Below are 25,701 nucleotides of genomic sequence, written 5' to 3'. Positions count from 1 at the left end.
ACCTAGTCATCAAATAGGGAATCTTCTAGAAGATTCCTCCTTGCATCTCTCTCTCTCCTAGCATACTCCAAGAAGCTAGCCAATACTGAATCTAACTCCTCCATGGAAATGCTAGGCAAGGTATCCTTCTGTAAATCAATCACGTCCAGTGAATTCGAGCAAGCATCCAAAGTGTTCTCCCAATCTGGCATGAGCTTCTGCGAACTATGAACATGAATCAACAAAGAGACCAAGTCGTCTATCTGACTCTTCTTCAAAGAGTCCAACTGGCAAAAATACATAAGTTTCATCTTGTCTCTTAATTCGGCTAAGTGTAAACCACTAGCATCACTAACATCAACACCCAACAATTCCTCAATTGAGGCAAGGATTTTCATCTGAATGTCCTGAATCAATCCCTCCATCTCCATACAACTCGACTGGGCGTTCTCATAAGTTGATTTCTTTACGGCTAATGAACAATACCAGCCATGGAAATCATATCTGTCTCCACTGTGCACAATGCTCTCACTGACCAAGGTGGAATTAGGAATCTTCTTCAAAGCCTGGAGGCGTGGAATAGTCTTCTCTTGAATAGGCCGGAATTCTTCCCAAACTCCCTCTAAATACTGGATTCTGAATACGAGCTCCGTTGTCCTATCATATGCATGGACAAACTAAGTAAGGAAATTATCTGCCTGCTTTCTTGTACTCTCAATCCACTTTTCCACCTCCGAGAGTGTATCTCTCGCTGCCTCATAGTGTGAATGTATTCCATGGTCAACTGCAATAGGGGAAATAAGGGTGGGATTTTCATGCCTTATCCCTGCAATATACTCTCTAAGTCTGATATTCTATTCTCTGTACCTTTCTTTCTCCGCAATCTCTCTGTTTAACCTTGCATCGATTGCCTTGAGGTTTTCACCAACCTCCTGAAATTCTTGCTTTCTGGATGTACGACCAAGGGCAACTGAAGTGATTTGAAAATCCATAGGAGTAGCAATGTCCGTTGTCACGCCTACAATAGGAACAACAATCTGCGCAATCCGCATTCCTGTCTCATCTCTAGCTATGTGTGAAAAAATCTCCGCTCTCTTGGGTTCTTTCTCCTTAGCACTCCTAGCTAGGTAGTCATCAATGTCGTCAATAGGCTGTACCTCTATCATTTGTTTACTTTTCTCCTTACTTCTCATTAGCCATTCAGGAATAGCGGCCATCTCCATACCATCATCGAGACACATTTCTCGATCAAGTCCTCTCAATGTCGAGATAACATCATCATCATCATCAGGATTATTCTTGGTCCAATCGTATACCTCATTTCCCAAACTAACTTCCAAAAGGACAGTAGGGGATTCCGACTGATCTTCATTCTCATTTGGAGGTGTAGATGTCGCTGTGGCATGTAACTCCTGAATATTCCCTGGTAGTATCACTGTGTTGGAACACTGTTGGGTCTCCTTGTTCTGTTCTGTTACTTCAATCACTTTGATTGATGAGACACTGAGAGGTGGTGAAGGAATGATAGGTGGAGGAATGAGTCTTCTATTTCTTCTTCACCTCCTCAATCTTCTTCCCTCTGGCCTTGACTTCTCCTAGCGTGTTCTTCCTTCTCTTGGGAGCTTGACTCTCTTTGTCTGCATGAATCCTGACATCATTGACAACCCTCTGATCATCCTCAGAAGTAGACTCTTCCGGTTTCATCCTTTCAGAAGTGAAGGGAACACCCATCTCAACTAACTTATCCATGTACGGGAGAAACTCATGGCCTCTCTCATCAATACATTCAGGTCAATCTCTTCTGACTCTGACCAATTAGGCAATAGGATTGCCTTCTTCACTTCACTCTCATACTGTGGATGCGTATGATCTCTGTCATCTAACACTTGATTAGGAATGAGGAAAAGTCCACACTTCCTCATGAAATCCACTGACATTCTGGACCACATTCTTCTCTTCACTGCTTGCTCGTCCATCAGGTTGGCCCAATAATCTTCTATGTCAACTTTGTGAATGAACTTCTCTCCCCTGATCCTTCCTACTTTCTTGTCTGGATCAAATCTTTCTCTTTTCTTATATGTAGCAAATCGATAAAATGCAAGCTCCTCACTCGCAGTGCTGACGGCTATGGCAGACTGGCAAACCTCTGACGTCTTCCCAACTGAAATAGGGAATGTCATGCCTGTCCTATGCTTCTCTCTTTGAATGACATCAAACTCTAGAAGTTGTCTCACCACTTCCAACAAGATCATTTTGTCAGTTGGATACCTAGGAAGTCTGTAGGGTTCAGATTGAAACCCATGAATCCTAAGGTACATGAAAGTGGGAAACTAAATATACCATGATCCATATTTCTCTATTAGCTCTGTTGCCTCCTTGGACAATCTTTTGTGGATTCCGCCTTGCAGCATCCGTGTGATGTACATAGTGAATGCATCATTCACTCTCTTATAGTCTTCAATTCTATACTTGCTCAGCTGGGGGTAGCACTCATGACTCTTGAATTGTCCTTGCCCATTCCCGACTTCACCTTTGCATGTCAATCCTCTGTATGAAACAAACCGTGCAAACGGGTACACTAGATAAAAAGTCATGGCGAATGACTTGGACCGCTCTACATTCCTCAGTTGAAAGTCCAGATTGTCACTTATAATCTTAGACCAATTTACCAATATTCCTCTAAGACAATCCTGGATGAAATAGAACATCCATCCATCGAATATTGCTCCCCATGGCATCCCCATCACTCTGTTGAGTAGGAATATTAAGTCGCTATACTCCTCCTTGAAGTCTATGCACATGAGTGTCTTGGGAGCCTTGGAATGATGAGACCTAGGCTCAATCATCCACTCTTTGTTTATCATATTCTTGCATACACCCATCTTCTTCGTGTATCTTTCTGTATATTCATCCTTGGTCACATCCTTCATATCTGTTCTGCGTGGAATTCCGAACACCTCAGCAAGGTAGGCAATAACAACGCCCTCAGGAGTTTTGATCATTCGCGTGAGTGGATCATAACATCATGCACACTCCAGGATAAGCTCACTGCACTGTATGGACTGTGGAAATCCAGCGGCATGAAAAATACCACTCTTCATAATGTTCACATATGCCGGGGAAGGAACCTGATTTCTGACTCCGAACATCCATTGTCGCATTTGGTCAAAGTCTAGGAAATGCATGTTTGTATCTGTGATCTCCTTCCATCTGGATGAAATCTTGAGCTTTGGATAGAATCCAGTCTCCAACATCTTCAGTAGTTCTTTCCTTTCCTTAAATCCGGACTTCGACATCGCACCTGTACGAAGCTTGAAATTAGACTTTGGAAAATAAATAATTAATGCTCTTGATAAAATTCCCGACTTTCTAAAGATTTTAGCTAATTAGAGCATGAAGTCAGGAAAATAATCCATACTCTTGGTAGATTTTGACAATTAGATTCAAAGTATGACAACTCTAGGGCATGAAAACCATCTATAAAATTCATTAATACCTCCTTATGCTTAGAAATTATGCAAATTAAAATGCAAAGGAGTAAACCTGATCAGTGATGACTAAGGAAAGGTGTGAAAGGTTGTGTTTTCACACAAGGTATGTCTGAGGACACCTTCCGCAATCAACAATGGAGGTCTAAATCTGAAGACAACCTGCAACTAATAAATTAACTTCAAAAAACACGTTGCAATCCTTCAAAAATATGCATAAACTTGATAAAAGTCAGTCTTGATGATGAAAACAATCATATCCAGGAATGTAAGTGTGGCTGGTAAAAAATAAATTTCTGAGGACAAGTCTGAAAATTAATTACTTCAGACTTACCAGCACCTTGCAAAGTAGTGAAAAATCCCTGAAAATGATAGAAAATAACTAAGGAATCAGCTCCAAGCAAAATCGCCAAAGTGGTTAGGTGGCTAGAAATGAAAATTTCTGAGAACAACTGCCTACAATGGAGTTTCCAGACCTGCAACAGCGGTAAAATGGTCTGAAAAATTGCACTAAAACTCCACAAAACACCTCCAAATGCAAATCGCCTTAGTTGGAATTAAAGTCTGAAAATTGAGTGTGCAGCCAACAATGGAGGTCCAAATCTGAAGCAAACCTCAGATCTGAAGTAAATCAGCAAGCTGGGAATGATGGCAGCCACCAAGTGTGAAGGAAATCACCCCAAACAATGGCACAAAACACCTCCCAATGCAAATCGAAATTTCCCGGCTATGGCTCCATTTTTAAAATTCTGAAAATGTCTTCAATGGCAACAACAATGGAGGTCTAGAACAACAAGCAACAATGGAGGAAAAATATCGCCAAACTCCCAAACACTAAAAAATCGCCACCTTTCACCAAAAATCGGCAAACTTGGAAAAATCGCCAAATCTGAAAATGGTCTTCAATGGCAGCAAGGGAATGGAACAGCAAGCTGGAAAAAATGGAGGAGGAAAGAATCCTCAACCCAACACTTCACTTCAGCACTTTGCCAAAATTTGCCAATGAGGGAGAAAAATCGCCTTTCATGGAGACACCTGGCAGATTTAATAATAAAATAATGCTATTGACTCCTCTCTTATACTTGCTTTTGCCTCACTTTCACCACACAAGCAATGTGGGATAAAACACTTGCTTATATACTTGCTTGGCAAAACTAACTTGCTTCTAGAAGGGTAAAAATATTAAATGCTTATTGCAAGTTATTTAATTTTGCTTTTAAAATTTTAAATAATCATTAATCATCATTTAAAAACAATTAAAATGGGGCTCACTTATTGAATATTTCAATTTTAAGTCAAAATTGAGCCTCTAGGGGAAAATCGACTTTAGTTGGGATTAAAAAATCCCATTAAAATCACTTAAAATGTCAAAATAATCCCCACAAGGGAAAATCGATCTTAGCTTGGATAAAAATCCACGCAAAATTTCATCAAAATGCACATAAAACAGTCCAGGGGAAAATCGATGGCAGTCTGGACAAGGAATCTACACTCCAAATTCACTTCATTTGCAAAAAACACTCCCTGGTGGAAATTCGACCTCAGTCTGGATGAAAATCCAGACTCAAAACTCATCAAAATGCTCTCTGTGGAAAATCGACTTGGGTATGGACTGAGAGTTTGCACAAGAACCCGCATTAACTTGTCACAAAACAGTGTTGTGGAAAATTGACCCAGGCATGGAATCATCCTCAACGTTGTCCGCACTATAGTTCGCAGTCCAGTCTGCACTTCTGGTGGAAAATCGATGGCAGTCTGGAAAAATCCCGACACAGCCAAATTTTAGCACTTCCAGGGGAAAATCAATCCAGGCATGGATAAATAGTGGTGGAAAATCATAGCCAGTATGGATTTCAGGGGAAACCCATGTGTAGTGTGGATTTTGAGTGGGGGAAAAGGGTGGGTAGTCTGGAATATGAGGGGAAAAGCACCTCTAGCATGGAATTTGACCTTCTAACCCTTGGAATATGGATTTCCCTTAGGAATTTCGCATTTTAACCACTCAAAATCACTTACAAACTTCAAAATTAGATTGGACTTAGGCAAATTTTTCAAAAAGATGAGCGAAATGCTAGGAAATTATCGGAATAAAGTGCGAAATCAACTTAAATAATACCTTAGGAGCAAGAAAACAACTCCAAAAGGTCTGGAAACACCTTGACACTTTAAAATCACTGATGCGCGTGTTTAAAAACACGTTAACGCTCAAAAGGTCAACACTTAGACAAAATTTAGGATCATCAAAATATCAACGTTTGCAACTTGATCCTATAACTTCAAAACCCTAAACGACACTAGGCATGATCAAAACTTCGAGACTCGGGCATGGGAAACACAAAATTGCCCACCAAGCAGCCAAAACCCTAACCTAACAACGCAACAAGCCGGAAAAGAGGGGGTCCCCGTTAGCAATGGGGCGATGTGTGAAAAGGTCACAACAAGATGATTCCTCTTTGTGTACTACTACCTAAGCATCCCAACCCCCTCAGTGTTAGTCTAGGTGTAGTGGATCTTCTTCATTTTGGCATTAAGGACCTTGCGCTTGTTTGCAAGCTATGATGATTGGTGAAGTAGGTAGGTCGACATTACTATTTTTTCTCTACTGCCAGGTTTATTGGTTGTGGATGTTGGGAAAGGTTCCAAGGGAAGTTTCTACCTACCGCCCAGAGTTGTCTAGTTTGGCCACCTCAACTCTAGAAGTTCCCCTATGAGCATTATTTGATATTGCATTGGCCCATTTGGAATGATAAATGATGATGTTGGTCCCTTTGGGTTGAGCATGGCTTTTATTATGTGACATTGTTGGTTTCTTGTCACAGTCTCCTATTTTCATCTTTATCAGATCTCTGTCCCTTGCATGGAATTGTGCACTTATTGTTCAAGGTTCAAGATTTACCTCTTACTACATTTACATTTCTGTAGTGCTAGTGTTAAACTAATTCTCATTTCCCTGGGTCCTTTTATCCTTCTTCTTCTTTATTATAACTATCTGGACTTATGATTTTTGATGACTCATTTTTTTGTTATTCGTTGACATTAGAAGAATTTCTTTCTTTCTTTCTGCTTAGTATGTTTATGTAAAATGCTTTTTATGTTGACATTGAATATTCGGGATGAAATTAAGGGTACAACTAGAGTCACTTAATCGTTTTTTTTGTTGAGCCTTAATACTAAATTTTGAGGTTTCGTCCTTTTCTACTCTTGAATGCAGATTTAGTAGTTAACACAATGAAGCTTTCCGTGGGTACTAATTTAAAAAATATAATGACTAAGAAATACAAATGAAGATTTAATAATTTGAGCCACACAAGGGCAAGGACATCACTATCATAGGCATAGAGGCCAGGGTTCATGAACAGAACAATGTACTACCTCCCCACACCTTATGCCTATCTTCTATGTGAAAGAATCCCACAATCAAAAAACTCTAGAATGAAGAGATGGGAGGAAGCTAGCTTTTAGAGATTCAGATAACCATGTATTTCATTGTCTAAAAGCTGAAAGAAAATGGACAGAGATGTCACTTGCCAATGCATTAGATACCATTGACTATTGTTTAGATTTTGTTATAGACTATTGAGAAAGAAAACAGTATTCCTAGGCTACTTTAGTGCTAATGCATAAGGATTTTGAATTTAATGACCTCTGGATTGAAGGCTGCCATGGCCAGCTCTCCAAGGTTAGGAAAGCACTCTTCCCTAAAGCAATTCCATATTAGAATGCTGTGGATATAGACTAAAGCCTATTCCAGAGAAGGATCACATATATTAAAATGAAGATAGTTTTCAATTCATTGATAATGAGTATCCAAGGACCAAAACCCTTTAATCCATTCTGTTTTGGGCTTGTATTGGAATATCAAGGATGTTTTGGAGTTTTGCAGACAGTTATATCGGATAGAAGTTATTTTTTCCCATCTACAAATGTTCATTAAGTTGAAAAGTAGCAACTCTCCAGTACTTTCTTCAAGCTTTGTGTTAGCAAGTGCTGAGTGATTTACAGTTTTTGGAACTTGTAATGTTTCTTCTGAGGGGATGGGTTCTGGTCCTGCACTCTTTATTGCAGCTGCTTGCATGGAGTTTTCATGAATAAGATACACCTTTGATATGACATAGGACAAAAATCATCACAATGTTTGCATCACCATATGTTTATTCATTGTTTCTTAGTAAAAAGATTTTTTGGCTGTAAATTATATCTATGGGTTGTGACATTTCTGTTTGAAGTTAGATTGAGGAAATATCTGAGGGTAGAAGTAATGCTATAGTTTGAATTTGATCTACTTTAAATTAAGTAGGACCATATATGATTTTTCATTGTTTGATCTCTCATAGGAGCAGTATATGAAAGCAAGACTTATATTCACCTAATGCTTTTGCTTTTTATTTATTTCATGTAGTTGGAGGCATGTGTGCATCCATTTTTTGATGAACTACGAGATCCAAACGTACGCTTACCAAATGGTCGTCGTTTGCCGCCCCTTTTCAACTTTAACCCTCAAGGTAAAATATTTAAACTTTTTTGGTGCAAGTTCTTTCCTCCTTTCCTAACATTTGCTCATTACATACTTTTTTATTGTCATTCTCCAGAGCTTATAGGAGCCTCAGATGAGTTGATTGCACGACTTTTACCTGAACATACAGGGAAACCGAACCTCGTATTGTCATTGTAATTTCAACATTCTTATCATAGAGCATGTATAAAGGTCACTATTTCATACTCAAACGAATTTAAACATACAGATTAAAGAGTTTCCTTGGCAAGAAATAAGATTAACTCTTATTTCATGTTCTAAAATATGAAAATATTGTATTACTATGGGTGATATGTACAACATTAAGGGTTTGTATGGTGTATAAAAACATCAAGTGTTGATGTTTGAGGTTAGATGGGGCTGATTTATTGGACGAATTTCTTCTATGTGTATATTGTATCTTGTTTTTTATATTTGATTCCTTGCTTTGTGCAAATTGGCATAATGTTTCATATTGGGGTCAAAATCATCTCTGTTTCATACAAGGGTGAACATCTAAACTTTCCCTGAACTAATAATGTTAAGGGTTAAACCTTCATATTTCCGACCTTTGATTCATTGATTATGTTTGTTGGCTTGAAATGCATTCTTAAAGAGATTTCCTTCTAAAGATGTGTGGACAGTATTGGGAATATCTGCCCTCCTTTTCCATGCTCTTCCAACCTTTTAACTCTGTCATTTAAGCCATCAAAACCTGCAAATTTCTTGCCCAAATAGCCAATGTTTGATTGGATCTAGTACCAGTCTTCTTGAGGTAGCCGCAGCCCTTTTTAAGGTTAACATCCTCCAAATCAAATCTAGAATTTTAAATATGTTGTTTCTCAAGAAGCTCTACAGATCTTCAAAGAAGATCTGAAAGGATTTATACAAATATCATGCCAGAAGAACAATCAATAGTCCCACAAAAAGGTTATGGAGGAAAAAGTGGAGAAGCTGGAAGCTCAGATTAGTAAGCTGGAGGAAGGAATAACAGCCATGAAGAACTTTTTGGTTATGATTCTGGATATCCTTACCTCTGTGACCAGGAATATGGAAGAAATTGCCAAGTTCCTTGATAGCTCCAGCACTTCCAAACCTGTTGTGGACTTAGATGTTGATGAGGATGCTATTGAGGCAGGGAACGTGGAAAGTGCTCCTGGTGGCGCGGCAAAAAGGACTAGGGTGAGTATGAAAAAAGCTGTTTTGGCCTCTTCCAAGGAAATTCCTATGCTCAGGGATAATATTAAAGATTTGCAAGGGATTAGCGGAAATTTGGCTAATGCCCTTAAAAACATTAAGTAATTTGTCTTTTATCTTTTTTCTGTTATGGCTGGATGTTGCTGGTTTTTTGGGCTTTTATGCTGGTTTTTGCCCAGAACTGTGCTGGTTTTTTTGCAGAATGTCTTTTCTTGTTTCTTAATGCTCTTATCTTTTAAGGATCTTTTGTAAAGGGTTTCGGGATCCCTTCAAAACCTGTTTTTCCCGTAATAAAAAACAATCAATAGTCCCACATATCCCACAAAAAAGGTTAATGGGTGCTATATCAAAATTGAAACCCCTCCAAACAATACGTTAATAGTGGGTAAAATGAAAGGAAGACTTAGGTTACAGGAAAAAAGCCTTGATTTGTAGATTGCTAGGAGGCTTCCAAGGTCAAAAAAGACTTCGTACAGGAAATGTTTCAACCAATTGGGTGGTTATCCTAATGATTGCAAAACAATGCTTTCTAGCTTTATTCTCCAGCAAACCGTGATCTTCAAGGTGGACCATGGTTCTTGAAGAAATGGAGACTATTCATGAAGCATTGTACTCCAACTTTTAACCCAACCAAAGATATATCAAGCGGAGGCTTGTCATAGGCAAGGTTCTCACTACTACCATTTGGACATTCGCATGACTATGCTCTCAAGAAAATAATAAATGCTATAGATGAATATATTGCTGCCTTTGAGTTCACACAAAATCTGTGGTTACTAGAATGTGAATGCATGTGTCAACTTTGACCTGGATGATCTACTCTTGATCATGATAGTGTTGGCCATGGGGAAATTAAAATGAGAACAACCTTTAGATTAAACATATGGTTCAGGTGTTCGATCTGCCATGAACATGATTATCTAGCTAGAGTTTGCCTGCACATTTAAATAAAAGACTATAAGCTGCATTACCATGAAAGACTCTATAAGCTGCACATTTAAATAACAAGAACAGATTTGAAGCAGAATATTGAGCAAACCAAGCATCCACGAATGGAGCACATAAATGTAGCAATTTCTCTTAGAAACATCTAGAACCCTTGTAATCAAACCATAAGCTGGAAATACTAAAATGAAAGATCACTATATAGGTCTCCATGCGACACATTTTGCATTTTGATCGGAGCCAAGATCCGCCATACAATTTAATGTCAGAAAAGTCATATGAATGAAATATGTTAATTTCTCACTAAAACTTGACGCTCATGTATGTTCTTTCTTTATGATTTTTTTTTTGGGTCTAGCAATACAATTCATTCTTGAAAAAATATTATTTTAATGCTTAATTGGAACATTGGAAAAGCAAAGATGCCATAGATAAAGGTACTCAATGTGCCATAACACTTCCTTTATAGAATTTAAACAAAATTTAAACAAAAGATAGCAATCATGGTGATCGGGAATGGTAGAGGGTTCAAATGGGTGTCGAGCAGGAGTGAGGTGTTCTCAAGATGAGGGGACGATGAGGATGGAAATGGTGAAGACTTTTGTTGATGGTAGAGGAAGTCCTCCAGCTATTGAGGACATTAAACTATTGGACCTTTGGTTGGATGTGTGCAGAAGCATTGGCTTTGTAGCTTCTTCCAAAAAGTTTGTGTGCAAGCATGAGTCATCGGGGGCTTTGGAGGATGTATTTTTGGGCTCCTTTGGCTACTTTGTTGGAGCCTTAGGAGAGGCTTCCTCCTCTCACCTTGCCTTGTGAATAAGAATGTGTTTGTTGGAAATGTTGTCATTGATGTCGAAGGTGAAGTTGTCATTGATGTCAAAGTTAATTGACGAGATAGAGAAGATTGTCATTAATGTCAAAGGTGTAGAGAAGGTTGAAGAAGGAATGCCACATGGGGTATTATATGTCAATCTTGCACATGATCATACAAGGAAAGTTGTTGGAGTCAGTTTTGCAAAGGAAAAGCAATTGAGAATTGCCATGAATATGAACATAGCGCTGAAAATTAAAAAGAAAAAAATAGAAAAAGAGGAGAATAAGTCAAAATAGAATAAGACAAAAAAGGGAAGGTATCAATTATATTCAACAAAGGCAGCGATTAATTTAAGAAAGTTTATTAACAAAAGGTGATTACTTTCTAAAGTGTCATATCTTTTCTAAGAGATGCCTCTCTTCATGAAGACATGAGGATATAAAATAAAATATCTTTTCTAAGAGATGCCTCTCTTCGTGAAGACACGAGGATATAAAATAAAATAACAAATGTGTGAAGAGTGAGTGACAAGGAATAAGAGATAAGTGAGGAATAAGACGAGTAATATAAAATACACATCAGCAGATCTATGGATAGTACGAAGATTTGTTAGTAAAGGACATGACCATTCATATGGTTGTATCTATTTTAAAGAGTTGCATCCTTAAACGAAGGCATGAAGATATAAAAGGGAGTAAGATTTTGTGAAAAGAGTGAGTCGTATATAACATACACCAGCAAATGTGTGTGGAAACAAAATAGATAAGTCAGATATACACCAGCAATCTCATGTGAAGATTTAAGAAGAGAATATATGCAAAATTGTAAATGAAATATATTCAAATTTATGAAGGAATTTGGAGCAGATTTGTGAAGAGATTTAGAGAAAGTTTATAAAGGATTTATATATTATAGTAGATTTATGAGCAGCCTTATAGTAGGTTTTTGAAGGCCTTATGCGCAGGTTCTTGAAGAAGGTGTGTCTATAGTGAAGTGTGATGTCTTCTGAAATTCATCTTTCTTGGTAAAGGTATATAAAGAGGTTTATGATATACAAGAGTGTAAGAAATGAGTATGAAGTAGGTGTCTTATTTAGTAAGAGTCATCTCTCTTAGCAAAATACATCTCCATTCATGAGATCATTGAAGATATAGACGACATTTGAGAAGTGATGAAATAGGGGAGAGCGAAACAAAGAAGCATACCAAATACACCAACAATGAAGAGAAGATTGTAAGAAGAGTATAAGCCGAAATGATGCATAGTGGAGAGGATACATGAGAGATTTCAAGGCAAAATTAAGAAGAGTTTTGAAGCAAGATTTGTACGTAAGCAGTTTGTGGCAGATTTGTAATCAATTATTTTTGTAGATTGGTTACCAAAGTCGTAACAAAAATTGTGAAGAGAAATTGAATAAGGGGTTGGTGCCTCTAGTGAGTTGGTGCTCACAAATTGAATGAGAGGTTGGTGCTTCTAGTAGGTTGGTGCCTACAAAATTTGCAAGTAATTTGTCGTGATTTTCTCTCGTCGGGTTTCCTCGTAAATTCATGTGTTCTACTTGTGTTGTGTAAATGTTGCATCTTATGTTGTTATTATTGTACATTTGATATGCTTATGGTATTAGTTTGAAAAAGTAAAGATTATTGTTATATTGATTACATCTATTCATGTCAATAGCTGAAAACTAGCCTATATCAAAAACTACCCACCCAAAAACCACCACCAAAGACCAGCCCGACCAAATAACCACCCGATAGAAGGATACCAAAACACTTCCCAAAATATCTCCTTATCCCAAAATGGAGACCCAGAAACAAGACAAACAACTCACTATACATTACTAGTATCCTATTATGTAACTTCTAATATACAATTATAACATTAAGTGAAGGAAACTAAGATGAAATAGAGAACCAAAGATCAGTTGGCCACCCGACCATGCTTTTGGGAGGCCACTTTGGATTTCACTCGGCAATCTGGTCCGTAGTTAGCATGTGCAACAACTTTTGCCTCTTCCAGCATCACGGTCCTAGAGTCCACAGTTTCCTCTTTAATTTCCACATGGAACTCCTCATCCTCCTCCCCATCGCTTACCAAGCCTTCAACCACCATGTAGTTTTGCAGCCATCCCACTCCACCACCAGAGTCCAAGTCAAGCATCTTTTTGAGTAACTTTTAAATGCTGCATTTAATTGCTTCCATCCTCCACGGGAGAAGAGAGAACTTCATGGAGGTGATCAAAGGAAGCCTTCCGATCTCTTTACCTCATCATCATAGAACATAGTAGTCTTTAGGAAACATGACCCTATTGTTAGAATCAACATTCTCTAAAACATCGTCAAGCTTGCCCAAGTAGCATTTCCTGACCAATTTCCGACACAAAGCTTTTGCTATATCCTTAGATTCTCCCACATTCACCAGAGTGGCTAGAAACATTGAAGAAACATTAATATTTACCCTGTTTGTGGTCTAGCCTTAGGAATTCATCTCCAAGTATGACCATTACAACTTGAATTACCAGTTAATGGTTCGATTTAAATAAACTCTTTAGCCGCTTCTCAGACACGTAGCCAAGATTCAACATCTACCTCTTCTTACTTGTTAGTCTTAACAGTGTTTCCATGTCTGTCATACACCCTCCAAGACTCAACCTTCAAGAAAGATGACTCATATGCAACTGCCAAAGGGCATAAATAGATGTTGCCAATATGTTGAATAACCTTGCACACGGTTCTCTCTTGAAAATTTGCATTCTCAATCATTTCCAATACATCCAATAACGTTAATATACCCCAGATCTAAGGGTGATGGAAATATAATTACGATGCAAGTAGTCCAGATGACGCAACACACTTAAACTACCACCATTAATCCATATGCAATGTTTTGGCCAGAGAATCAACCAACACATACCCATCGCCCTAAGACATTCATATTTTTGAAATACTGAGTGTGAGCGGGAACAGTAGCAATTGTGGGTCGGGGGTAGGGTTTCAAAGGGAGAGGACGATGCAGAGGATGCATAAGATGCAGACGACAGAAGTGGGAAGGATGTGGCTTGCTCCTCCTTGGCGTTGTTTGACGAGAGTTCTTGTACCTTGTGATGGAGTAGGGTCGGGAGTGTCTGGAGTCAAGTTGTCGAGCTTGTGGTTGTAGATTCAACAGGGTGTGGTTGCAGCGGAGGGTGGCTGTGTTTTCCCTCCCTGTGTGTCTTGAGGACTGGGTCTCTTATGATTGGTGAGAGCGGCTATGTGGGTGAGGCTGCATTGCGCCCCTGTTTTGGGTCGTGGTCTTTTTCGCTTGTCGTTCTCTGCTTCTTCTTGCCTGGGCCTTTGGCTTTTATGGGAGCATGGATCGACAGAGATTTTAGAGGGTTTCGACTTCTTTTTTTGTTTGTTGTTGGTGGCCTTTCCTTTTTTTGCTTCGCTGGGTACCTTCTCTACTTTCCTTATCAAGGGTTATCCATGGATTTGTCTTCTGAGGTGACCCCATCTCCTATAGAGGTGGAGATGTGTTTTGCCTGTTTACCTTTGATTTGTTGCAGGGAGTTGTTCAAGGAGGTTGTTTTCCTTTGGAGATGGAGCTTTCTTCCCATGTTGCTTTGGGAGTTGAGGTCTCAGCGGTTTCCGCTTGTCCTCTTCTCTCTTGTGTATGGCTGGAGGCTTTGATGTTTTATTCTTATGGTTATGGGAGCCATGCTAAAAACTAGTGCTTTTAGTTTGGGGAGTCCGTTAAAACCCCATGGGGTGGTTAATATTGTTTATGGGATCTTTGTAAAAACCCCTATACTTTTATTTCAGAGGAAGGTTAAGGGAGCTTTTTTAAAACCCTTGTTTATTCTGTTGATAAGGACCAGTCTTTCATGTCCATATCTTCTGATTCCCAGGTCTCTTCATGTTGAGGGTTTTTCTTCCCCCCTCTGTCTTGGTTCCATGGCTTTGTACGTTGTGCTTCATTTTCAGCATCTTTGGGTTACTCTGGTTGTTCCTATTGAAGTGGTCCTATCTTCTATGGAGGTGGAGATGGATGTGGCTGAAGGTGACCAAGATCTCTTATTGAGGTGGAGTCGAATGCTACAATTTTTACTTAGAAGTGTTGTTGGGGGGTTGATGATACTCACATGTTTGGCTACAGAGGAGCTGTTCATGAAATTGTTGCTATCTTCTTCCAATTAGGTTTTGGGAGAATTATAAAACCCACTCTTGAAGGTTTGGGGAGCCTTTAAAAACCCTTTGGTCCCAGATTGTGTTTGTATGCTTATCAGAAAGAATCTGGTGTTTGTTACTTTGAGATATTTTATCATCCTCAATGTTCAGGTTATGGGAGCCTGAAAAAAACCTTAGTATCCGTTGAAGATTAAGGGAGCTTTGTTAAAACCCTCGTGCTTGTGAAAGGCTTTGGCCTTCTCCCTTTTCAGTTAGGTTTCATTATTTTCCCCTTGTTGCTAGGCTGAGTTTGTGTTGCTTATTATATTTGTTGTATCTTTTGACAACTTTTTTTTTGGTTTTTGGATCCTTGTTAGATCCACGGGTTTCGGGTCCCTTGAAAACCTGTTGTAAGGGGTTTAGGGTCCCCTCAAAACTTGTTTTCTCATTTAATCAAAACATTCCCATCATTTTTCCCATCCATGTTGAATATAGGAGCACTATGTAAAGTAGTTGATGATGTGGAAGAAGAACTTGACTCACTCTGCTCATCAAAAAGTACATCTTCACTAATATATATAGATTCTTTGTATTAGGATCCATAAGGTGATATGCCTTACATTCATTACTATATCAAAGAAGAATACATTGCATTGATTTTTCATCTAGCTTATTCCTTTTTTGTTTAGGAATGTGCATATAGGCAATACATCCAAAAACACGAAGATGAGAGATAGAAGGTTTTACCCATGTCCATGCTTCTTTTGGTGCGACTCCATTAAGGACTTTGGTTGGTGATGATTCAAAAAATAAAATACATTGTGTACAACTTCAGCCCAATATGCATGTCCTAGTTGAGAATCCATCAACATACTTCAGACCATCTCCATGATGATACAATTTATCCATTCAACAACTCCATTTTGTTGAGGTGTGTATATTGTATTCAATTAACACTGAATTCCTTTTTCGTTTAGGTATAATTATATGTTGGTGTATGCCCCCCCTTACTAAGAGTCGAGGACCTGAATACGATGATTCATATCTTTCTCCACAAGAGTGCGAAATTCTTTGAAGTAGGAAAAAGCTTCACATTTATGCTAGGGTATGTGCAGGATCATGGTGTGCCAAAACAGACCCTTAAGTGGCAATGAAATTTCAGAAAAATCAGAGTTATGCAACTTGACATGAAAATTTGAATAAGTTGTGAACATTATTTTTAAAATATGTAAGAAGAGAATATATAGAAAATTGAATGTAGTTTCTAAGCTACTAGTTGTTTTTTGGAAAAAAAAAATCCTATTTGATGAAAATTTCAAATTTCAATGCAGTGGTATTAAAATTTCAGGAAAAAAATAAGAAGTAGACGTATGTCTGACCACCCTAATCACAATCAAATCTTAATATTTTTTTATAATATTTATAACATAAGTATTAGACTCATGTCCGGATGTGACACATTTAAAATTTTTTTTTTTTACGAATTAAATAATTATTTATGATTTTTTTACTACAGCTTTTCAGAAATTCAGAAACTCCTATGTCTAACCACCTTAACTTGGTCAAAACCTTATGAAATTTTTAAAATTTTTTTTTTCCTTATAGTAGACGAAGCATAGGATGTGACACATGTTTCGGTTTCGAAAAATGTTATACCGTTTGAAAGTTATGAGTGTTTTTCAATCAGTATATCAATTAGGACTATTGTCAGAATTCAATTAGAAAATAAATAATAATAATTTACTAAAGTTGAAATAAGACAAGCCTTATATTGTTGGAAAGCTGGGAACGTCCTTAAAAAACCCTTTTCGTTTTATCAATTTTGGCTGCAAAAAAAGTCGTCAGCCACCAGTGTAAAGTCTAGAAAATCAAGGAATACTGAAAAACACGTTTTTTCAGTTGACTTTCCAGGCTCGTCACTTCCAAGCCTAATACCAAAGCATTCTTGAGCCAAATTTGAAATTTGAAAATTTGAGTACAAAAATCGGATATCGGATATAGGATTTTATTCGATATCCGATTTTTGTACAAAAATTTGCGGTCCCCAAAGAATTTCCCTTTGCCGCCATTTATGAAGTAAACTGCCACATGGCAGAAATCCGATATCTGATTTTATTGGTCATATTTTAGAGAGAGAGAGAGAGAGAGAGAGAGAGAGAGAGAGAGAGAGAGAGAGAGAGACCATATGACCCCTAACGATACAATTTGGTGTCTTAAGGGGTCCTATGGTGTCGTTAGGGGTCATATGGTGTCTTGGGAGAGAGAGAGAGAGAGACCATATGACCCCTAACGATACAATTTGGTGTCTTAAGGGGTCCTATGGTGTCGTTAGGGGTCATATGGTGTCTTGGGACACCATAGGACCTCTTAAGACACCAAATCATGTCGTTAGGGGTCATATTGTGTCTTACGACCCATAATTATGACCCCTAATGATAGCTATGTGATATGGTGTCCCATGAACCCTTATGACCTCTCAGGACACCATATGACCCCTAATGACACCATATTGGGTCGCTTTGGGTCATATTGTGTCCTAAGGGGTCATATTGTGGTCTATGACCCCTACGGACACCATATGACCCCTAACGACATGATTTGGTGTCTTAAAGGGTCCTATGGTGTCGTTAGGGGTCATATGGTGTCCGTAGGGGTGTCCTGGGACACAATATGACCCCTTAGGACACAATATGACCCAAAGCGACCCAATATTGTGTCATTAGGGGTCATATGGTGACCTAAGAGGTCATAAGGGTTCATGGGACACCATATGACCCCTAACGACACCATAGGACCCCTTAAGACACCAAATCATGTCGTTAGGGGTCATATTGTGTCCTACGACCCCGTAAGACACAATATGACCCCTAATGTTATGATTTGGTGTCTTAAGGGGTCGATTGGTGTCGTTAGGGGTCATATGGTGTCTTGTGACACCATAAGACCCCTTAAGACACCAAATTGTGTCGTTAGGGGTCATATTGTGTCCTACGACCCCGTAAGACACAATATGACCCCTAACGACATGATTTGGTGTCTTAAGGGGTCCTATGGTGTCATATGGTGTCTTATGAACCCTTATGACCTCTTAGGACACCATATGACCCCTAGTGACACCATATTGGGTCGCTTTGGGTCAAATTGTGTCCTAAGGGGTCATATTGTGTCTTAAGGGGTCCTATGGTGTCCCAAGACACCATATGACCCCTATGGACACCATATGACCCCTAATGACACCAAATCATGTCGTTAGGGGTCATATTGTGTCCTGCGACCCCGTAAGACACAATATGATCCCTAAAGACATGATTTGGTGTCTTAAGGGGTCCTATGGTGTCATGACACAATATGACCCCTAATGACATGATTTGGTGTCTTAAGGGGTCCTATGGTGTCATGACACCATATGACCCCTTAAGACACCAAATCATGTCGTTAGGGGTCATATTTACACCATACGACCCCTTAAGACACAATATGACCCCTTAGGACACAATATGACCCAAAACGACCCAATATGGTGTCATTAGGGGTCATATGGTGTCCTAAGAGGTCATAAGGGTTCATGGGACACCACATGACCCCTAACGACACCATATGACCCCTTAAGACACCATATTGGGTCGTTTTGGGTCATATTGTGTCCTAAGGGGTCATATTGTGTCTTAAGGGGCCGTAAGACACAATATGACCCCTAATGACATGATTTGGTGTCTTAAGGGGTCCTATGGTGTCACCCCGTAAGACACAATATGACCCCTAATTTTATGATTTGGTGTCTTAAGGGGTCCTATGGTGTTGTTAGGGGTCATATGGTGTCCATAGGGGTCATATGGTGTCTTGGGACACCATAGGACCCCTCAAGACACAATATGACCCCTTAGGACACAATATGACCCAAAGCGACCCAATATGGTGTCATTATGGGTCATATGGTGTCCTAAGAGGTCATAAGGGTTCATGGGACACCATATGACCCCTATGGATACCATATGACCCCTAACGACACCATCGGACCCCTTAAGACACCAAATCATGTCGTTAGGGGTCATATTGTGTCTTACGGGGTCGTAGGACACAATATGACCCCTAACGACACAATTTGGTGTCTCAAGGGGTCTTATGGTGTCACAAGACACCATATGACCCCTAACGACACCATAGGACCCCTTAAGACACCAAATCATAACAATAGGGGTCATATTGTGTCTTACGGGGTCGTAGGACACAATATGACCCCTAACGACATGATTTGGTGTCTTAAGGGGTCCTATGGTGTCGTTAGGGGTCGTATGGTGTCCCATGAACCCTTATGACCTCTTAGGACACCATATGACCCCTAATGACACCATATTGGGTTGCTTTGGGTCATATTGTGTCCTAAGGGGTCATATTGTGTCTTAAGGGGTCCTATGGTGTCCCAAGACATCATATGACCCTTATGGACACCATATGACCCCTAACGACACCATAGGACCCCTTAAGACACCAAATCATAACATTAGGGGTCATAATGTGTCTTACGGGGTCGTAGGACATGATATGACCCCTAACGACATGATTTGGTGTTGTTAGGGGTCATATGGTGTCTTGGGACACCATAGGACCCCTTAAGACACAATATGACCCCTTAGGACACAATATGACCCAAAGCGACCCAATATGGTGTCACTAGGGGTCATATGGTATCCTAAGAGGTCATAAGGGTTCATGGGACACCATATGACCCCTATGGACACCATATGACCCCTAACGACACCATAGGACCCCTTAAGACACCAAATCATGTCGTTAGGGGTCATATTGTGTCCTACGACCCCGTAAGACACAATATGACCCCTAATGTTATGATTTGGTGTCTTAAGGGGTCCTATGGTGTCGTTAGGCATCATATGGTGTCCATAGGGGTCATATGGTGTCTTGGGACACCATAGGACCCCTGAAGACACAATATGACCCCTTAGGACACAATATGACCCAAAGCGACCCAATATGGTGTCATTAGGGGTCATATGGTGTCCTAAGAGGTCATAAGGGTTCATGGGACACCATATGACCCCTATGGACACCATAGGACCCCTTAAGACACCAAATCATGTCGTTAGGGGTCATATTGTGTCCTACGACCCCGTAAGACACAATATGACCCCGAATGACATGATTTGGTGTCTTAAGGGGTCCTATGGTGTCGTTAGGGGTCATATGGTGTCTTGTGACACCATAGGACCCCTTAAGACACCAAATCATGTCCTTCTCTCTCTCTCTCTCTCTCTCTCTCTCTCTATCTATATATATATATATATAAAATATGACCAATAAAATCCGATATCCGATTTAATCGGATATCGGATTTATGCCATGTGGTAGTTTAGTTCATAAATGGCGGCAACGGGAATTTTTTTGGGGGACCACATATTTTTGTACAAAAACCGGATATTAGATAAAATTCGATATCCGATTTTATCCGATATCCAATTTTAGTACTAAAAACCAAGAAAAAAAGGGTTTGTGGGCCATTCTGTAGTTTCCAACGACTGACAGTCTGGGTCCTATGTTTTCTGTCGAGGATCACGGGGTTTCAGACAACTAGAGACAAATTTGTGCTTTTGGGAGATTCTTAAAGTGAAAACTTACATTGTCAATCACGAAGGAGCATGCATAGGGTAATAATGCCTAACTGGACATGTCGGAGCCGACGGTTCGTCATCGCGACAAGCAGAATGAGAAATCGGTCACATGACAACATTCCATTGAGTGAGACTGACGATTTTTTCGCCAACCGAAAAATTGCTACCCTAATAAAACCATAGGGCAACTTGAAAAACTGAGATAGGCTTTTGTAGGGACCCCTCTCGTGGCCCCATAGGTTTAAATAAAACGTTCACAGGTGCCACGGATTCCGAGTTAGGGCCCGTCAAAGTTTGACAATTTTGAGCACTTAGGGCGCTCAAGGGACGACGTCGGTAGGGTATGACCCCGAGTGTTCGATCGAGTGGGGGGGGGGGGGGCAAAATAGGAGCATGCGTAGGGTAATAATGCCTAACTGGACATGTCAGAGCCGACGGTTCGTCATCGCGATGAGCAGAACGAGAAATCGACCACGCGACAACATTCCATTGAGTGAGGTTGATGATTTTTTCGCCAACCGAAAAAATTGCTGCCCTAATAAAACCGTAGGGCAACTTGAAAAACTGAGATAGGCTTTTGTAGGGACCCCTCTTGTGGTCCCGTAGGTTTAAACGGAACGTTCGCAGGTGCCACGGATTCCAAGTTAGGGCCCGTCAAAGTTTGACAATTTTGAGCACTTAGGGCGCTCAAGGGACGACGTCGGTAGGGTATGAACCCGAGTGTTCGATCGAGTGGGGGGGCAAAATTGGAGCATGTGTAGGGTAATAATGCCTAACTGGACATGTCGGAGCCGACGGTTCGTCATCGCGACGAGCAGAACGAGAAATCGACCACGCGACAACATTCCATTGAGTGAGACTGACGATTTTTTCGCCAACCGAAAAATTGCTGCCCTAATAAAACTCCGAGCGTTTAACCGGGGTGGGGGGCAAAATAGGACCATGCATAGGGTAATAATGAATTGTATCGAGTATTGTTCATTAAATGAATTGTATTGTATTGTTCATTAAATTAATTGTATTGTTCATGAAATGTATTGTTCATTGAATGAATTGTATTGTATTGTTCGATTAAATGAATTGTATTGTTCATTAAATGAATTGTATTGTATTGTTCATTATAAAAACAACACTTACGATGAAATGAAATGAATTGTATTGTTCATTAAATAGCCATTATTAACCATTGTTAATTATTGGAATGAAGATTAAAGATTTCCATGATAACACCACGCACAGATGAGCAACAATTTATATGATCGAATATGAACTCTTGTATATATAAAAATGCCAACTGAAACAAAATGTATGTCTAAATACGTGAATGTATGTCCATATACAAAATATACATGCCAACTAGACATGTAAGCATCCCACAACTATCTATAACATCCTAAGCTGCTGATGGATCATCAAAATCGATCCTCTTCGCCGCATTGCTCGACTCTGAAGGATCCTGCATAAGAAAAACAAACCACGATTAATATTAGTTATATTATATAATTCACATTCGAAAAGTTAACATAAAAATGAACTATAATTGAACTATTCATGTTTACCTCATCTCCACGTTTTCTCTTCAGCTTTGCAGGACTCTTGATGTATGTCTTCAGTAGAGGAGGTATGTTTTGAATATTTTCATAAACAACCTACATATGTTCAAAAACATGACATTGATACAAGTTAGCATATAATTGTCACTGATAATAACAAATTATATCTACTAATCAAAAAATAAAATAAACACATATCTGCTCGAGGCATCTCTTCTTCTTCTTCTTCTTCTTCTTCAGGTATACTGGGTGTAGTCATCAAGGATGTGAAGCCAAGAATTCTCTGTATATATACACAACAAGTATATGAAACTATCAATCTATGTCTAGACATGTATAATCACTATAAGTTATTTAAACTATTCATTCAATCATATTTGCATTCAATTACCTTTCCCTTGTCTCCAACTGCACTACCAGATCCTAAATCACACTGCCCCACACTCATGTTGCTTGTGCCCTACAAGAGTAAAATAAGATATACATGCAAGTTACTACATAATCTAATTAATACCAATATAAATGATGAGCATGTATGTACAATAAAATACAAACGACTAGGTGCAATAATATATGTACTGTCAAGCTATCAAGGCCAAATGAAATGGCCGACAAGGTGCCCTCCTGAATCTATCTCAACTCATCCTCGGTCATCAACTGTTAAATAGACCATGCAAATAAAAATTAGTACTTAATATTATCTAATTTATAAATATTTAATTAAAATATAACATGAACTGTGAAAATACAAATCTTACCACTACATCATCAATGTATGATGACGGTGCCTCCTCGTCTCTAGCATGTGAGGACTCCCCAGGGTATCCTCCAGTCCGTGTAATAACACCTGGTGCATCATGCATCTCATGCACCTCATAATCTGCACTGTCCACAGGATGATCGATGGGCTGTCCTACTGGACCCAAGCATACGTGCCCACACATGACACAACTATGGGGCACGCATATGTGTGGAGTCAAGGATGATGTGTCAACGCCACCGGATGCACCACTACCATCAAGAGTAGGTTGAGCTACTGACGCAGCCTGAGAAACCAAAAGGCTACTCAAAGAGTGAATAGCCGATATGGTCCGTGAAGCCGCGTCACGAATGATATCAAGATGTTGCACTGTAGGTGGGGGATCAACAGGAGGAGGGGGGACATATGGGCCCTGGAGTACTCTAACTGCCCCAGGTCTATTTTGGGGCATACCTAAACCTACACCCTGGAAAGGTTGGATGTCAAAGTAGTTCACATGTTTGTGTAAAACAAACTCAACATACAATTTTTTTATAAAGTAGAAGGGGATATCAAGATTGTTGTTGGGTGGTTTGTCAAAAACCATCCACGAACGATCCCAAAAGTTTTTCACAATCCCATCATTTGTGCACCATTTAATAGAAAGTTTTGTTTTTTTGGGATCTATGGGTTGACCAGTACGGGGATTGACAAACAATGAGGCGATTTTGACTTTGGATATCTCAAGATCCTTGATATCCTTATACGACAAGCCATCTGCATATTTTTCCCTCATAGAATCTCACCACAAAAGGGCGGCATTGTGCTCCTCAGTCATGGTTTCCATACTTTTTATGATTGACGTGAGAGGATCAAACATTGGGTTTAGATGAGGGATCCTACGATATACTTCTGCAATCCCCCTCAATTCATTCAAATTTTGTGCAATCAAATCCTGAATTGAAGGGGGGTTGGCAAATGAGGGTTTGGCTGTTGCAGTTGTGGTTCGTCAGTGTTTTCATTGTTATCCCCCATTTTAACCTAATTGAATGTAAACAATTAAATTTAGTTAACAAACTTAAACAATTAGGTATTTGATTTAAAAAAACCTAGTTTCCATAAAAAAAACCATATTTTCAATGAAAAATCAAATAAACATTAACAAAAAATACAAAAAATGAATGAAAATGATTCAAAACGATAAAATTCTTACCTCTGAATCTATCTTTTAGCAATTTTTTTTGTCAAAAAACTGGATATCGGATGGAGCGGATATCGGATTGTGATGAAATCGTGTGGCCCGTGAGTTGAAAATGACTCAGGGTTGCCACTATCAAAATATAAAAGTCTCAAAAAATCGGATATCCGATTTTTATACTTAAATTATTTTTAAATAACATATATAATATAATAATATATTATAAAATATATTATTATATTATATAATACGTATTGTATTATATTATATATATTATAATATATAATATAATATAATATAATACGTATTGTATTATTATATATAATATAATATTATATATAATATAATATTATAATATAATATAATATTATAATATAATATAATATTATAATATAATATAATATTATAATATAATATAATATTATATTATATTATAATATAATATAATATTATAATAAAATATAATATTATAATATTATATTATATTATATTATATATAATATAATATTACATTATTATATTATATATAATATAATATTATATTATATATAATATAATATTATATTATATATAATATAATATAATATTATATTATATTATATATAATATAATATTACATTATTATATTATATATAATATAATATAATATTATATTATATTATATATATTATTATATAATATATATAATATAATATAATAATAGATTATATATTATATAATATGTAACATATAATATATTTTTTAAATTAAAATTACAAATAAAAATCGGATATCCGATTTGCATAGGTAATTACCAGGCCAAGGTGTACTGACACCCAGGCCAAGCAAAAAGTCAACACGGATTTTCGCGTTTTTAGGCGAGTGAAGAAGGCTATTTTTTTCACATCACCACTTTTTGGCCCCCCTTGATCCTGCACTAACCCACTACAAGAAATATACCCACATGTTCCTTGTGTGATCATCAACAAAAGCTGAAAGTACCTACATCCATCATGACTAGGTGTTATGGGGCAGCATAGATCTGTATATGCACCAACTACAAAGGTTGGTTGGCACGATGCTCACTTGGATAAAATGGTGCTCTATGTTGTTTTCCAACAATACAACTAGAACAAACAACACTTGACCTCTCAAGTGACGGAAGCCCTTTGACTACGCTTTTTTGACTAGTTCTAGCAAGTAACTAGTGCTCAAATGATTGAATCTACGATGCCAAAGCATAGAAAAATTATTGTCCTTAGTCACTAAGGCTTGATTATTAGAAATCCTATCAAGCCGAAACATCCTACCAATTGAGCTCAGTAGCTCTGGCAATAATCTTTTCATTTTTAAAATTATCTTTGATAAGACAAATCTTTTCATCCTGACTGGTATCAAACTCAATCCTAAAATTATGATCAAGAAATTGATTAACAAAAAGAAGATTTTTTGTAAGTCCTGGCATGTACAAAACATTAGTAAGCTTGCAACTCTATAGGCCAAACTTTAAAGAGATGTCACCAA

The 25,701-nt window shown here is 38.4% G+C and overlaps 1 protein-coding gene across 2 annotated transcripts in view; it reads left to right on the top strand.

Moving 5' to 3' along the window:
• LOC131048344 (shaggy-related protein kinase epsilon) overlaps window positions 1-8,453 on the top strand; it is a 79,478-nt gene extending 71,025 nt beyond the window's left edge. For both annotated transcript variants that reach the window (XM_057982262.1, XM_057982260.2), the window contains exons 12-13: window positions 7,867-7,969; window positions 8,057-8,453. In XM_057982262.1, coding sequence (XP_057838245.1) covers window positions 7,867-7,969; window positions 8,057-8,139 — 186 coding nt within the window. In that variant the 3' untranslated portion in view covers window positions 8,140-8,453. The remainder of the gene's footprint in view (window positions 1-7,866; window positions 7,970-8,056) is intronic.
• The last annotated feature ends 17,248 nt before the right edge of the window (window positions 8,454-25,701 follow it).

Source organism: Cryptomeria japonica, chromosome 8 (assembly GCF_030272615.1).
Source record: "Cryptomeria japonica chromosome 8, Sugi_1.0, whole genome shotgun sequence".
In the NCBI taxonomy this organism is placed as follows: Eukaryota; Viridiplantae; Streptophyta; class Pinopsida; order Cupressales; family Cupressaceae; genus Cryptomeria; species Cryptomeria japonica.
This window is presented reverse-complemented; position numbering and strand designations above follow the sequence as displayed.